The sequence below is a fragment of the Bos indicus genome, chromosome 23, assembly GCF_029378745.1.
Source record: "Bos indicus isolate NIAB-ARS_2022 breed Sahiwal x Tharparkar chromosome 23, NIAB-ARS_B.indTharparkar_mat_pri_1.0, whole genome shotgun sequence".
Taxonomy (NCBI): domain Eukaryota; kingdom Metazoa; phylum Chordata; class Mammalia; order Artiodactyla; family Bovidae; genus Bos; species Bos indicus.
The window spans coordinates 25831376-25843625 of record NC_091782.1 but is presented as its reverse complement, the minus strand read 5'-3'; the positions used below and the strand labels follow the sequence as shown (position 1 = coordinate 25843625).

The 12250-nt window shown below is 44.5% G+C and overlaps 1 protein-coding gene across 1 annotated transcript; it reads left to right on the top strand.

The window, feature by feature from the left end:
- Positions 1-468: 468 nt before the first annotated feature.
- Positions 469-7778, top strand: IL17F (interleukin 17F). Its single transcript, XM_019985509.2, has 3 exons — positions 469-762; positions 5789-5994; positions 7162-7778. Exons 1-3 carry the CDS (start codon positions 730-732, stop codon positions 7433-7435), a joined length of 513 nt encoding a protein of 170 aa, XP_019841068.2. The 5' UTR covers positions 469-729; the 3' UTR covers positions 7436-7778.
- Positions 7779-12250: the final 4472 nt, after the last annotated feature.

Here is a 12250-nt window from a genome sequence, read left to right as displayed (position 1 = left end):
ATTTTGGTTAAAAAAATCAAATCATGTTCAGTCAGAGAGAGCCAAGGTAACGGTTGTTTTTTGTCTTATGAATAATGATTATCAGTCTATTAAACACCAGTAAGTCTAACCACTGGGTTAAAACAGAATTACTTCAGGGAAACTATGAAACTAACTGCCTGGGGATATCAGTTCTGACTCTATCACTGATGCCACTCATTTCATTGGTTTTGTTTTTCCATTCACAAAGTGGAGCTAGAGATAGTTTACTACTGTGTCTCCTCGAAGGATGACTTGTGCACTTAAATCACGTTTCACATTGCATGACTGGAAAGTAGAACAGAAGGTGCGTGACTAGATTCTTAGCCATTTGGTGGAAGAATATGAAAACTCATGACAGCAGTTTGTCATTTGGTTCCTCTCCGTAGTATATCAGTTAAGAGATTTGCTATAGAGTGAGGGCAATGACTGTGGGGTGCGGGCAGGAGAGGAAGATTTGGTCCTTTCTTCGTCATCCCTCTCTAGAGTCCCCTGACTTCCCTTCAGGAAGTGGAATAGGAAAAAACAAAAAACACTACATTCATCGGTTTCTCTGGGGCAACCACAACTTAGGCAGTAAGCAGGTCACTTGAAACAAGGACAGAGATCGCTATAAAACTGACAGGTACTCTCGCAGACACCACATTAGCACACACAAGACGACTCAGGCACAGAAGGAGTTTCCTGAACAACGCAAGCAACCAGAGCAAAATGACGATGACTGTCCTGTGTGACACGGCCGTGGTGAGTGGTCAGGATCACCCCTGTGTGGGTACAGTTAGCCCTAGGATTTCAGGAGAGCAGATTTCTAAGGAATGAGGCTGGATTGGAGTCTTTGGGGGTTTCATTTCTTTAAAACACACAGCTGACTTTAATACTGACCCTGGTCTGTTGGAGAAAAAGAAAAAGTAGCCAGAAGTTATAGTGGGGTGAAAACCATAGCTCTTTACTAATGGCTTTGGCATGGTTGGCATTAGCTTGTGAAATTCTTGGCATCACAAACTGGACATAGTCTCTGCTTATAGAGTTAAGTTGGCCTTATCTCCCAAGGAAGCTTAGCCAGCCTTTTAGGATCTATATAGATTTATTTTAACCAAGGAAGCTGGGGCCCTGAGAGGGGTGATGATTCTCCCAAGATGACTTGCAGACAAGGAGTGCCCCTGGATGCAGGGAGTGAAACCACCTAGCGATGCACTGGGACAGTTCCTGGGGGAGGGACCTGGTTTCACCACTTACTAAATGTGGGATATGGGATAAGTTACCTAACCTCTCTGTGCATTGTTATTCCTCTGTGACTTATTATCCTCTCATCTTCCTTATGGAGGATTAATTGATATCATTGAGAATGATAAAACATATACTCTGAAATAGCAGATCTCTGCAGGCATAGTTTCTAGTTAACTTAGCCACTTAATATAATGAACAATAAGGACAGAGAAAGAATTCAGTGAGTATTTTTTTTTCAAATAGAAGTATAATTGATTTGCAATGTTGTATCAGCTTCTGGTATACAGCAAAGTGATTCAGTTAGGGTAGGGTAGTCGCTCAGTCGTGTCCAGATCTTTGCGACCCTATGGACTATAGCCCACCAGGCTCCTCTGTCCAAGGGATTGATTCTCCAGGCCAGAATACTGGAGTGGGTTGCCATTTCCTTCTCCAGGGGGTCTTCCCGACCCAGGGATTGAACTTGGGTCTCCCGCATCACAGGCAGATGCTCTACCCTCTGAGCCACCAGGGAAGCTATGTATAACTGAATAAACAGACCATAATTTCCCTTATGGTTTATTATAGGATACTGAATACAGTTCCATGTGCTATACAGTAGGTCCTTGTTGATTATCTATTGTATATGTAGTAGTGTACATATATTAATCCAAAACTCCTAATTTATCTTTCCCCCACCCCTTTTCTCCTTTGGTAACCATCAGTTTGTTCTATATGTCTGCAAGTCTGTTTCTGTTTTGCAAATAAGCTCATTTGTATCATATTTTAGATTCCACATATAAGTGATATCATACATTTATCTTTCTCTTTCTGGCTTACTTCACTTAGTGTGATAATCTCTAGGTTCATCCATATTGCTGCAAACGGCATTGTTTCATTCTTTTTTTATCGCTGCATAATAGTCCATTGTATATATGTGTCACATCTCCTTTTTCCATTTGTCTGTTGATGGACACCGAGGTTGCTTCCGTATTTCAGCTATTTTAAACAGTGCCCCTATAAACATTAGGGGGTATGTATCTTTTCAAATTAGAGTATTAAATATTAATACTAGTTATGTGATTATTTTTACCTATGAGTCTCCCACCAACCTAATGAAGCGGATTGGGACTACTTTCTCCATTGTAAAGATTAACAATAGTTCAATGAATTTAAGTGATTTAACATCATCAGATACTGTATGCCCAAGAAAAGGGACATGAATCTAGGTTTATGACTTCAAGTACAACATTCTGCCCTTGAATAGTTTAGAAGCAAGATTTCTGAACTTAAAGTCATTGTGTTTAAACAATTTTTTGGATAGTTTCATGTTCTAAAGCCATGTCTATTTCTGGTTTCTCTGAGGAAATCTGTTGGACTGTCAGCAAGAAACATGACAGGGCAAAGGACATTATAATAGGATTAGAAATTGGAGGTGTAGGCACACAGGACATGCTCAATAGAGAGGCAAGGCAAATCTCGTGGACTAGGAGCTGGCTGGGTTCTGGAGCACATCCCTATGTGGGGGTGAGCACGAATCACAGGTGAGTTAGGAGACAAGCGTTCAGATATTCTCCTGGGGGATTTCACAGTAGAGTAAGTACAGGGTTAAGCTGAGCATGTTGGTGTCCTGACACTGCCCACCTTCTGATGGTGCTTTCTCTTACCTCTGTTTCCTATTAGACAGAGAAGGCGTGATGTCCATTTGCCTGCCTCATAGATGGTGTAGAAGAATTGTTGTCCGACTCTTTTGTGACCCTATTAACTGTAGCCTGATGGCTCCTCTGTCCATGGGGTTTTTACAGGCAAGAATACTGGAGTGGGTTGCCATTTCCTTCTCCAAGGGATCTTCCCCACCCAGGAACAGAACTTGCATCTCCTGCATTGCAGGTGGATTCTTTACCACTGAGCCACTGGGAAAGCCAGCACAGAAGAATCTGAGACTAAAATAATCTGAGCCTCTCAGAGAAGTGCTCTTCTGTGTCTCATTCTTAAGAACCAGCAAGAATTTTATCCAGCCCCTGCTCTGTGTTTCATAACCACTGAAATCTACAGTTTCAGATCATCAGCTTCATGGAGCACACTAGAGTGATTTGCAGATGTCATCTGGTTTCTGATAAAAAACTACATGACCTACAACACTTACACAGTTCTGACATGGGTGTCACATGGCTTAAAATGCCTGGCTCCTCAGTGAGACAAAGCTGAGATGAAACACTGTGGTTGACTCCATGTTGATGACAACAGTAATGAGCTTCAGGGGCTGTGGCAACACTGACCACAGACACCTAGTTCTAGTCCTCAGACTGGCACTAGCAGGCTGGAGAGCATCAGACACAGCTTCTTCACCTGCCTTATTGGGGTAACTAATATGAGCTCTACCTATCCTTCAAGGTAGGTGTGAGAATCTAGAGATTACAGAGATGTGAAAGTGTTTTCTGTAATACTCTAAAGATATAAGCAAATATAATAATGACATTAGAATTATAAGTCACTATTTGGTAATTATTGATAAACCTGGTAACCCCAAGGTACACTTACTCTAAAGCTTCAATAATGAAAATTAGAAATGAGTCAGTGAATACGACACAAAAAATGAAAGAGGAGACACAAAAGAGGGATTTACTCAAGAAATTTAAGGAAGTGATGCTCAAAAAGCTAAGGACTCTCTTTTCCAAGCAGGCTTCCTTTTACTTTTTAAAACTTCACAGTGCTTCCTGGTGAGTTCACCAGGAATTCCCTGGTGATCTAGTGGTTAGGATTCTGGGCATTCACAGCTGTGACCCCTGGTTCAGTCCCTGGTTGGGGAACTGAGGTCCTGCAATACGGGATCATAGTGCTTTGTGTAGATAGAAGGTACAGCGGGGCAAATTCTACATTTTTCCCATCTTTAGGGAAAGGTCAACTAACAGTAGCTCCTATATTGAATACTCTCCACATCCCGACCCTGCTCTTCATGCTTTATATGGATCCTGTCATTTAATCTCCACATTTTCTGGTGGAGGAAACTTAGTTGCAGCTGGTGAGAGTCCTGGAACTAAGTTGTGGACCGAGGACTTCTGATTCCAGAGCTCATGTCCTTTATCATCAGACTCCAGAGATAAGAAAGAGTTGTTGAATGAATGAATGATTACGGGAGACGAAAGTAGACATCTGCTGATTATCTGGAGGCAAATTAGGCCCATTTGGGCTTATCTGGGTCAATCTCACTTTACAGGTTTTTTTTTTTTTTTAGTATCAGTTACCTTAGTATAGCACTCTCATCATGACCTTTTGGTTTACTCTTGTCATTTCTTGCCTCCAGCATCTGCAAAAGATAAAAAATGAAGGCCATTTAAACCAACACTTCTAGGCACCTTCCCAACCTTAACTCACGGAAGGTGTGAGTCTGACCAACACGGAGCCCCGAGGATGAAGGCAACTCACTTTCATTATGTTGAGTGTCATTGATGAGCCTTGTCCATTCCCAGTGAGGGTCGGTGGTCACCGTGGGGTTCTGACAAAGGGAAGCTGCAGAAATTTTTAGCTCTTTGATTTTAGTTAGATTTTCACAGAGCTATCTTTGTGCATTCCTGTAATACCAGATAAACCAATGTTTCAAAGTAAGTATAAAAAGTAAATGTTCTGGAGCTAAAGAGAAGTGTGTTGATTTCTCTGTTGTATGTCCTTAATGCCCCTGCTTCCTTCAGGCAGTGTGGATCATGGGAACTCTGTTATATTTGGTTTTGCACGGTGTTTTTCTTAATGCATTGAGTTTAACTACGTTGGTAATTTAAATGAATTGTTTTGTTCATTCACTCGTCTACCAGCTCTTTCATTCATCCAGAAAGTATTTTGAAACACCTGTTCTATGACATATTCTCCTGCAGGAACTTACCATTTAGTAGGTGAAGATGTGTATGAACATAAATACTAGATATCCAGACAATAGAGAAGGGCTGCTTGAATGCTAGATGGTAAAAGCTTTATCATTTGAGGGCAATTAACATACTTCTAATTGAACTACTTTTGGGACAGTTCCTGGAGGAGACCACTTCTGAGTGGGTCCTTGATGGAAGGGGGAGATTTAGATGGATGGGGGTAGGGGGGCAGGAATGGCTGGGACAAAGGGTTTTGTGGAGGATTCATGGATGTGAGGTTGGAAATTAAGAGCTATCATTTCTTAAGCCCCTATTTTTTATTATAAGTGCATTACAAAGAACATTTTATTTAATCCTGTGAATATTATTATAAAGCAAGTGTTATGCTCTGGTGGGAAAGAAGAGAAAGCAGAGGCTCGGTGAGACTCAGGATTTAAACCCAATCTCAGATCCTGATATCCTCATGTCTCCCTGTTCAAAAGCTCTCGAACTGTGGAGGGTGCATTCACCAGGCCAAACAGTTTAGTTCTCAGGTTGGTACCCTGGAATCTTCATGTCTGATTGTTCATTGCCAGGAGACGATCTGAAGTTCAGAGAGGAGCCCTGATCCTGTCCCAGGGATGCTGAGTTCAGCTGAAGCATGACCTGTCTCTTGTCAGCAAGTGACCCTAGAGTCCCTAACCAACCTCATTCTCATCTTCTTCCAGGTCAAGTTCCTGCTGCTGTTGACATTGTGGCTCACCCTCCTGGGGGAGGCTGCAGCTCAGAAACCGCCCAGATCTGGGGATTCTGGCCTCTGCCCCACTCTGGAGGACCACATTGTGAGGGTTGACATCCGTATCCGCAGGCGGAACCAGGGAGTTTTCTTCTCACGCAACTTGCAGAACCGCTCCATCTCCCCTTGGGATTACAAGTATGTGCCAAGGAGACTGATCTCCATATTCTTAGGGGAAACATGTTAATTTATTCTAACCATACAGTAAATAAGTTCAAAAATACAGAAAAAAATAATAGTCCTTACATTGACTCTTAAAAGCAGAGATCCCACTTTCCCTGGGAGCGCCCCTTTTCTTGCTACTTTGGGCTAAGTCCTCCTATGTGCTCAAAAGCCTGTTTTGCTTCCAACCTCTCCTGATGCTTTGCCTTTTTCTGCTTCATGCAGCCCTGGGTTTGAAACTGAGAAACTTTTTTTGTGTGTTGGAAGAGAGGGCTCTTTAAAGCAGCCCACATAATGGTCTCTGCGTGGGGATAAGGGGGAGTGGACCAGAAAAGTCAGTTCAGAGAAAGCCACTCAGATTGGATTTCCGTCTTCAAGGAGTGGAGAGGGCAGAGTGGAGGAGAAAGGCCAGTGGGGAAGGAAGATTCTAGGTGGGGATGTTCAGGGTACAAACCTGGGATTTTGTCTTACACAGAGATTCTTGGAGTACCAAGCATTCATTTAGATGCTCTAAATATAAGTATGAAAACAGAGTCTGGGGACTATTAGAAGTGTTTCTGGGGCTGCCTGCATATATTTACTTTCCTCCGGAAGGGAGTATGTACCGTGGCTAGTCGGCTGGATTGGCCTTTATGCCTCCTGGCAAGGAGAGAGAAATTGAGGGAGAAATTGAAAGAAGGCATTGGATTCACAACCCCCAGGGCTTTGGTTTTCTTTCCCAAGCAGCAGGCTTTGGAGACTGTGTACTGGGGGACCTTCAAGTGATGTTCAATCTCTAACCAAAGGATGAAAGATGGCTCTCATAATAAAAATGTAAAAAAAAGGAACTAAAAGAGCCAATATTTATGGATGCCAACGTTTCATATTCTTATTCATTTGTTATCATGGAGTGTTGGCAACAACCACAAGGGAGAGGAATATGAGAATCTCCATTTTATAGTTGAGGGAACATAGACTTAGGGAGTTAAGCACCCCGCCCGGGGCGGCACCTGACTCCAGGCTGTCTGTTCGTGCCTGCGCTGCGGCCCCGTGTTACCCAGCATCGCCTTCCTGCAGGTGGGCGCCCAGTGCCGCGGGGCCCCCATCCTTTGTGCATCTTTCCCGCCAGATCTCACCATCCGCTTCTCCCTGCTCTTCCTGCAGCATCACCCGGGACGCCAACCGGTTCCCCTCTGAGATCGCGGAGGCCCAGTGCAGACACATGGGCTGCATCAACGCGGAGGGACAGGAAGACAGGACCCTGAACTCCGTCCCCATCCAGCAGGAGTTTCTGGTCCTCCGGAGGAAGCAAAACGGCTGTCCTGGCTTGTTCCAACTGGAGAAGGTGCTGGTGACCGTGGGCTGCACCTGCGTCACCCCCATGGTCCGCCACCTGCATGACCCGATGGCAGATCAGGTGGCAGATCAGCTCAGCTGAAGAAGCTGTGGAAACGCCCCTCCTTAGCCAGAACTCTGTCATGAGTCCTACATGGTTCCCATTTCTCTTCACTTCCCAGATCTGTTCATAATATCTGCACGGGATTCTCCAGGTTTTGTATTAGATAGAGTCATTTTCTGGGGCTTCAGCATCTTTATATGGTCCTGAGATGTTCCAATGACCCAACCCCCTAAAAATAGATGGAGGACAATGCAGGTCCCATTCTGCTTATGTGCTATGATGACCATCTCCCTGGTCATGAAGTCAGTGGGTGGGGGCTCTGCTAGCAAAACTGACTTCTGGGTCACAAGTGCAACAGATACATAACCACCATGTAAGAGAGTGTGGGAGGGGCTGTACAGGATGGGGTGGGTGGAAAGGGTGGGGCTAAGGGCCTAGCACATGTTTATTAAAATTGCTAAATACAGATGAGGTTGGCCTGATATTTATACTTGTAAGGAAACTCTCCAGGTATTTATGATGTATTGACTATATAAAATTCTGGGAGAAAAATTAATATATCAAGGGCTAATATAATAAACTGTTAATGGTTGAAAGACACTTGAAATCTTTGTGTTCTGTCTCAGCTTGTATTCACAAACCTTGTGAACCTGAAGATTATGAAATTCTATATAGCTGTCATTTATTTTTCATGTTTCATCAGAGTGCTAGTGTCAGAATTACTCTTATTATTTGTGAATGATTTTGGTAATGTTAGTTTTTTTCCCCCTCCAGCTTGATTGAGATATAACTGATAAGTAACATGGTGTAAATTTCAGTTGTACAGTGTAATGATTTGATACGTGTATGTATGGAGAAATGAGAACCACAATAAGGTTTGTTAACATCTCCATCCCTTCACCTAGGTATTTTTTTGTGTGTGTGGGGGTGTGGTGGGAACATTTAAGATGTACTTTCTCAGCAAATTTCAAGAATATGATATTCTTATTAATAAGTATAGTCATCAGGCAGTACATTCAATCCTCAGAATTTATTAATCTCATAACTGAAAATGTGTTTCTTTCATCCAAAATCTGCCCATTCCCCCTATCCTCTGCCCTTGGCAACCGTCAGTCTTCTCTCTGTTTTTCCATGCCTTGGAGAGTTACTCTATTATTAATGATTCTTGGGGGTTACAAGGAAAGTTAAGGAAAAATGTGCAAACAGAGCTCACATTCCCTGGTAACTCTTTACTGCTCCATCTTCCTGTCTGTATTATTTTACAAAGTGAACATCTGTTGGCCACTGTGGTAGCCACTGAAGACACGAAGAAAAGTAAGAAATACACATGGTGGGTGGGCAGCCAACCGTCTTGGTAGCAGCCGCCTGCAGAGCCCCTGGTCACGAGAGCCATGGTGGTCACTGCATCTGGGGTCACTGGTGATCTTTCAAGCATCTCTTATGCTTCTTGAGGACACAAAGTTCCCAAGATTCTGGTCTCCCTACTGCTCTGAGGCTCACTGGTCCCTCTCTTGCCCAGATACACCACATTTCTTCCTTCACTGAAACACACCAGCTGCTCAGGGCACATCTGCATTCTGCTGCCTTCCAGAGAGGAGATAGGACATCAGTTCTCACTCCTACCTGCAACTTGGTCTGAGGATGGGCAGAGGCATTTTTCACTCTTTAGTGGGGGCAATTTTTACTTAGTCTGTAGGTGGGGGTGGGGCTGGAGTCACTGGTAAGTGGGTTCTTTTTGCTCCTGAGTCTTCTACTGCTACTGCTAAGTCACTTCAGTCATGTCCGACTCTGTGCGACCCCATAGATGGCAGCCCACCAGGCTCCCCCATCCCTGGGATTCTCCAGGCAAGAATACTGGAGTGGGTTGCCATTTTCTTCTCCAATGCATGAAAGTGAAAAGTGAAAGTGAAGTCGCTTTGTCATGTCTGACTCTTAGCGACCCCATGGACTGCAGCCTACCAGGCTCCTCCATCCATGGGATTTCCCAGGCAAGAGTACTGGAGTGGGGTGCCATTGCCTTCTCCCCTGAGTCTTCTACTTATGGTATAAACATTGATGTTCGTACTTAAAGTGCTCAGCCTCTTGGAATTTAAAAGAATATTTTCTCTCATAGCTATCAGCTTCATAAATTTGCTGTGAATCCCACAAGTCCATATAGGTGCTCTTACCTGTGCAATGAACTTTTCTCTGTTCATTTTGGCAGTAATAGCCCTACCCTGAGGGTAGTACATTCAGAAATCTTCCAACTGAGTGGTGAGAGAAGTATAGAGGTGAAGGACATTGAGGAAAAAAGTACACCCCTGTGTGTATTAAGATATTATCTCATTACCCATGGTCACATGTAATTTCAAAACAATGTGCCAAGTACTATGATCAAAGTCTGAAATTTAGAGAAGACACACAGGATGATAGCTCATCAGGACATTCCAGAAAGGCAATGACTTTTGCACTGGGATGATTGAGTTGCTCTAGAGGAAAATGAGGCTTCCCTGGTGGCTCAGATGGTGAAGAATCTGCTCACAATAAGGGAGACCCAGATTTGATCCCTGGGTCAGGTAGATCCCCTGGATAAGGGAATGGCAACCCACTCCAGTATTCTTGCCTGGAGAATTCCATGGACAGAGGAGCCTGACAGGCTACAGTCCATGGGGTCACAATGAATCAGACGTGACTGAGTAACTAACAGTTACTTACTTAGAGGAAAATGAGAGAAGGGCAATCCTAGCAAAGGGAACAGTATAAACAAAAGCACTGAGGCTCAAAGAAGCTTTGTGTACTAGGGGAACGGCATATGCCTGGGATAATGTGGGAGCACCCAGTGGGGTGCTGTGCTGCGCTTAGTCAGTTGTGTCCAACTCTTTGCAACCCCATGGACTGTAGGACGCCAGGCTCCTCTGTCCATGGGGATTCTCCAAGCAAGAATACTAGAGTGAGTTTCCATGCCCTCCTCCAGGGGATCTTCCAAACGCAGGGACTGAACCCAGGTATCCCACATTGCGGGCAGGATCTTTACCATCTGAGCCACCAGGAAAGCCCACACAGTGGGGGATACGTATAGTTCTTAAAAGAATGATTGAGTGAATGAATGAGTGAATGAACGTGGCAGTAGGTGGACAGTAGCACAAGGCCCACGTGTGGATGCTGTTGTATGCTTTATTACAGATGTGGAAAAGAGCGCAGCTGCTATTTCATAGAATTTTGGTGGCAAGCGTATAAAAGGGGTGGAAACTGGAAGGTCGGTAAGACAGTCAGAGAGAAGGCAATTTCTTCTGTGGTAAACTCACAAAGTTAGAGCTGGAGGGGCCCCTGTAGATCACCTGTCAACCTTTCTCATTTGCTAATGAGGCCCAGAGGAATTAGATGACTTGCTCAAGCTCAGTCACTTGGGTAATTAGTGACAGAAACAGGTTCACTGGCTTAAAGTTCGTGACTTTTCATGTTGGTTCTATAGCATTTTCAACAAGGACCCATTGCAGTCATTGGAGAAGGCAATGGCACCCCACTCCAGTACTCTTGCCTGGAAAATCCCATGGATGGAGGAGCCTGGTAGGCTGCAGTCCATGGGGTCGCTCAGAGTCGGACACGGCTGAGCTACTTCACTTTCACTTTTCACTTTCATGCATTGGAGAAAGAAATGGCAACCCACTCCAGTGTTCTTGCCTGGAGAGTCCCAGGGACGGGGGAGCCTGGTGGGCTGCCGTCTGTGGGGTCGCACAGAGTCGGACACGACTGCAGCGACTTAGCAGCAGCAGCAGCAGCAGCAGTCATTTCTCTGTGGCCTTAGGCTGGCTCTGGGAACCGGGACTGAAGGACCTCCCCAGCCCACATTTCCAAGTACATTGTACATGGTGTCCCCTGGAGGCTCGGCCCTGAGTTACAGCGTCCCTCCACGACTTGCAGATCCTCCCCTCCTCACAAGGTGGCGCACTGCACCATTTTGTCTCCAACTTCCCTAGCATAGGCCCCCAGGGAATGATGGCTCCCTGTCTTCCCCTAGTAGCCGCCTGTGACTCTCCTGAGCTCCGCAACTCTGCACCCAAGTATCTGGGACTTGGAGGTGTTTTCTTTTGCCTGTAGGAGAAATAGTCAAGTTGAGTGGTCCTGGTGTCCAAACCAACCGCTAGTATAGTGTGTGGAGAGAGGAAATTTTCTTTCCACGTGGAAACTTGAAAGCACATAGCCTTATCTTTTGGTATCCACTTCATACATACGAAGACTTGGCTGAGTGGAAAAACACATTCTCATTTCTCTCTTTTCCTCTCTCCTCCTCCCCAAACTTGAATAAAATCATCTATACTTAGGAGGTGGCATAAGGAGAAACAGTTATGAAATTGGTTTGGTTTTCTTTTTTTTTTTTCCAAGAGAGGTAGAAATTTCATTTGATGTTTAGAAAGCTCTTGACTTTGAATCTTGATTCTACTTTTTGGTTGTACAAATGTAGGTAAATTAGTCCTTCTGAGACAGTTCCTCACATGTTAAGTGGAGAATAATAACTGTTTTAAAGAGTGAAAGTGAAGTCGCTCAGTCGTGTCCGACTCTTTGCAACCCCATGGACTGTAGCCTACCAAGCTCCTCCATCCATGGGATTCTCCAGGCAAGAATACTGGAGTGGATTGCCATTTAGTGTAATGTAATTGAAACAAAAAGTATAAAAGACAGTTGAGCACCCAGGAAATGGTGGGCACCTAGTTACTGTCATTATACCAAGAGGCACAGAACTTATGTTTCCCGTTTTGCTTGGCCCCAGGAAAGGAAACTCATGTGGCAACCCACTCCCATATTCTTGCTGGGAGAATCCCATGGACCGAGGTGCCTGGCAGGCTACAGTCCATGGGGTCACACAGAGTTGGACAT